The sequence below is a fragment of the Triticum urartu genome, chromosome 1A (assembly GCF_056163025.1).
Source record: "Triticum urartu cultivar PI428250 chromosome 1A, HENAU_Tu73, whole genome shotgun sequence".
In the NCBI taxonomy this organism is placed as follows: Eukaryota; Viridiplantae; Streptophyta; class Magnoliopsida; order Poales; family Poaceae; genus Triticum; species Triticum urartu.
In genome coordinates, this window is record NC_141873.1 from 514,193,429 (window position 1) to 514,197,752 (window position 4,324).

Genomic DNA, 4,324 nt, shown 5'->3' on the forward strand with positions numbered 1-4,324 from the left:
TTAGTAACCATTGACGCCTTACTTGTCTTGTACATAATATGTACTCTCTCTGTAATGTAAACAAGTCTCTAAAACGAGAGAGTAATAATTAATGCACCATATACCGATTCCATTACGATAGGCTAGCAGTGCAAAACGGTAAGGATCAAATAATGGTGTATATTCCATTTGATTGGTACTAAAACATATCAACTCCGCATAGTAAAGGTGTAACATCTTGACAGCTGTCAAAAAGAAAAGTTGTCAAATCTTGACCTAGCTACTAGTACACACTAACAATTTGGCTCAGCAGACTTATTTCTTATCGAAATCTCTAAAAATGCAGCAGGAAGCCTCAGAGTTTGGACTTGAAAATTTAACTTTGGTGTTTCATACTCTGCAGAAGCCCATGTAATCCAGATAACAAAGTCATAAAAGCCACACTCAGTGAATTTGATTGTCTACATGTCAGTTCCAGAGAAATTTAAGTACAATGGGGAGTTGGGAAATATCTTGTCAGGAGAGAAATTCTACTACAACGTAGCAAGGGCACCACCTACATTTGCAAGACTAAGCACCACCCTTCATGCCAGCAAGCATTTTGCTCATGTCCTTGCCGCCCATTTGCTTCACCAGAGCCTCGAAGGCACTTTTGCCCCCCATCTGCTGCACCACTTGCGGCGGCATGGCTTTGAGCATCTTCTGGATGGCCTGATCACTCATCTTTCCGTTCGGCGGTATCAATTTCGACACATTCAGCTTGCTCCACATCTTGGCCAGTCGCTTGTACTCTTCCAGCATGTCCGTCACGTCCTTCACTTGCCTGCCCGACCCTCGAGCGACCCGGAGGATCCGCGACTCGGTCATCAGCTTCGGGTTCTTGCTGTCGAGCTCTGCAAAGTTGATCGATCAGTGATGGGATAAGTTTCAGATGATCGCTCTTGCAGTATTTTTGCTACACACAAAAGAGATTTAAACTCTTAGACCAACTCACCTGCGGCTGTCATGGAGTCCATGATCGTCATGTACCGCTTGATCTTTTCTTTGCTTTGTTTCTCCTGTCCCTTTGGCATCAGCTCCGAGCTAAACCCGGGCAGCATGGAGAAGATCTGCAAGATAAATCAGAAAATGCACGCTTAAGCAATGCTATCACAGAAGAAGAACCGTATGAAAGTTAAATCAGATGTTAACATGGTAAATACCTGGCCCATTGGCCCCATTTTCAGGAGATTCTGGAATTGCTCATACATAAGTCTGAGAGTGAAGGCTCCTTCAGCCAGCTTTGCCACAAGCTCAGATTGTTGATCAGCAGGCACAATACTTTCCATCTTGTCGAGTAAGCCAGGCAAGTCTCCTCTACCTGCGAAAACCATCGTTAGCTAAACTGGAAAGAAGAATCACAAGTTATAAACAATACTGAATGTAGTTGCTAACCTAGCAGACGGCCGACAAATGGTTCCACATTGAAAACATCAAATTCATCAATGTGTTCTCCAGTTCCAATAAATATCACCGGGCTTTTCGTAGCTGCAACCCTGGAAAAAAGAAGCAAGGATGTCAAGAAAAAGTTCCTTGGATTCTTAACCCGCTTACTCTATCCAAAGGTGTATTCACCTATTTGTAAAACACACAATGACAAAACTAAATCAGGATTTGAGAATACAGCGTAGCAACAACAGTTTTAACTGCTTCTTCACGGACACTAAACATATATGTGAGGCAGTGTTTCCTTAACAAAAGAATTAAACCTAAACCGAGTGGCATTTTCATGTCGAACTAAAATAATGGATGATGTGTAAATTTACAAATGGAATACAACTCTAGAGAGACTAATATGTTAACTATAGTACTTTATAGTAATCTAAAAGCTCTTATATTACAGAGGGAGTAGGTAGTAACACGAATAGCACAAGGAGGAGCGAGAAAACAAAGATAAATACTTACGCGCTCAGTGCACCGCCTCCTTTCGCATGACCATCCATTTTCGTGATAATCACAGCTCCAACGGAAGCACTCTGTTTGAATGCCTGTGCCTGATCGAATGCAGCCTGACCAATGCTGCCATCCATCACAAATATCACCAGGTCTGGTTTCTGTAGAAGAGCCATACAAAGCATGTCAGTGAAAAATCTCAAAACTAGAGGAATAATAATGCTGTGAAGGACTATATGAGACAGTGTAAATACCGTTGCTTCCGCAACTTGGCGCATCTCCTCGAAGAGCGCAGCCTCCTGCATATGGCGCCCACTCGTGTCGATGATGATGAGATCAGATTTCTCTTGCCTGAACTTTTCCAGGCCCTCCACAGCAATCTTGACAGGGTCTGATTCCATGTAGCTGCAAAAAACAACAATTCTATTAGGTGAATATTCTGGAGAGACAAGCTAGGTTTTGATCCATGAGTAATAAATCTGCCAATGTAGTGTACCTTCCGTAGAAAGGTATCTTGGCCTTGGTTGCGTTCTGCTTCAACTGATCGAAAGCACCGGCCCGGAACGTATCGGCGCAAACCAGTGACGGCTTGAATCCCTTGCGCTGATGATAATGCGCGTATTTGGTACATGTGGTGGTTTTCCCAGAGCCTGCAAAACATATGTAATCAGTGATCGTCGGTCATCAGTGTTATTATCTTGTAAATTTGTAATCCAAACCAGCAATTACATAAGGAGATTGAAATTCAGAAAGAAGCGAGGTCGGCCAATCAGAAATTAATTCAGAAAGAAGCGAGGTTGGTCAATCAGAAATTCTGACCGACCTTGCAGTCCGACGAACATGACGACGTTGGGCTTGCCCTTCTTGGGGACGAAGGCGGGCTTCCCGGGATCCAGCATCTTGCAGAGCTCCTTCCCGACGGCGGTCTCTATGACGCGGCGCTTGTTGGTGCCGGCGGCGAGGGCCTCGAGGTTGACGGACTTCTTGATGTTGGCCTGCAGGTCGCAGACCATCTTGAAGCGGACGTCGGCCTGCATGAGCGCGCGCGCGATCTCGTTGAGGCACTCCCGGAGCACGTTCTCGTCGACCACCGTCGCGCTGCTCATCCGCGCCAGCGCGCGGGAGATGCTACCGCCCAGCTCCGCGAGCACCATCGTGGCCGGCCGCCCGTGCCCTAGCTCTCTGTCGCCGAAGGAAGGGTTGGGTTGGGGTTCGTGGTGAAACGGAACGTCTGATGATGCAAAAAACGGTTGCCTGCGCCCTATTTATGAACACAGCTCAGTCCGATTCCAACCGTGCACGAGCCGTCGCCGGTTTCCGAAAAGAATCTCTTCTCTATCTCTACTATCTCTATACTCTCTATATTATATTTATTTATTTATACTATACCTAAAAGAAACGGGAAACGGACTCCGTTTCCTTCGTGACTTCGTTCGATTTTTTGTTGCCTCCCTTTCACCCGATTCACCCGGGTTTCCTGAAAACCAGCCTTGATTAGGGGATTTAATTTGTCATCGTTATCTCCTCCACAATTAGCGCTTTTCTCCATCGTTGGCACCGATCAGGTTCCACTTCCAGGCACGAACCCTCCTCCAAGGAGCACGACATGCCCGGCAAGCCTCACGCCCTACCCCTGCCCCCAGCTCCCTGCTCCGGATAGAACGATCCCCGAACACCCCCGGCTCGCTTAGGTTGCGCCGCTCGATCTCCCATATCCTCTCGCCGTCTATCCCATGAACCCTCCCATATGTGCCCATGAGGACGACACCGCCGCCACCACCGCACCATCGCATTCGCACCCCTCGATTAGGCGAGGAGCACGCAGCCCTTGGGGCGAGGAGCTTACCCCGGCACCACGCCTTCAGGCGACGCAGAGAAGGCTAGGGCAATAAAAGTTCTGTTTCCTTCAACATAGAAGGTCGAGAAAATTGGAGATGTAGATCCTGTTCGAGATTTTGAAGCCATGCTGTTCAACGAGTAAATGGCACTGGCAGTCCGAGAACTTGCGCTGCGGGTGCACTTAAGTCACGGTACTTGTAAACTAAAAAAACCCGTCATAGAACTTACATTGCGGGTGTAGATAGGTCACATATGCCATCTGAACCGGTCAACTGTCCTATTTTCGAGAAAAACCCATCATAGAACTTGCGGTGCGGGTGCAGATAGGTCACATTTCAAATTTTTCGTTTCTGGACATTTTTTTAAAGTCACGAATCACAAATATTTTTAATAAATATTTTTAATTTATCGTCCGAGAACATTTTTTTAAAGTCGTGAATCACAAACATTTTTTTAAATGTTCACCACTTAAAACAAATGTTCGCAAATCACAAATATTTTTCAAATTTATCATTCGCGAACATTTTTTAAAGTCATGAACAAATATTTTTCAAATTAATCGTTCATGAACATT

At 45.7% G+C, this 4,324-nt stretch overlaps 1 protein-coding gene across 1 annotated transcript; it reads right to left on the bottom strand.

The window, feature by feature from the left end:
* Positions 1-333: 333 nt before the first annotated feature.
* LOC125537088 (signal recognition particle subunit SRP54 3) lies at positions 334-3,138 on the bottom strand. Its single transcript, XM_048700385.2, has 8 exons — positions 2,735-3,138; positions 2,408-2,561; positions 2,166-2,316; positions 1,924-2,072; positions 1,414-1,514; positions 1,182-1,339; positions 974-1,088; positions 334-872 (listed from the first exon to the last, which is right to left on the bottom strand). The coding sequence occupies exons 1-8, from the start codon at positions 3,063-3,065 to the stop codon at positions 550-552; spliced, it is 1,482 nt and encodes a 493-aa protein (XP_048556342.2). The 5' UTR covers positions 3,066-3,138; the 3' UTR covers positions 334-549.
* Positions 3,139-4,324: the final 1,186 nt, after the last annotated feature.

Coding starts and splice junctions, on each gene's coding strand:
- LOC125537088 (XM_048700385.2), bottom strand. CDS start 3,065: ATGGTGCTCGCGGAGCTGGGCGGTAGCATCTCCCGCGCGCTGGCGCGG. Junction 1,515..1,923: donor GGAGGCGGTGCACTGAGCGC/GTAAGTATTTAT, acceptor TCTTTTTTCCAG/GGTTGCAGCTACGAAAAGCC. Junction 873..973: donor GGACTCCATGACAGCCGCAG/GTGAGTTGGTCT, acceptor TCAACTTTGCAG/AGCTCGACAGCAAGAACCCG.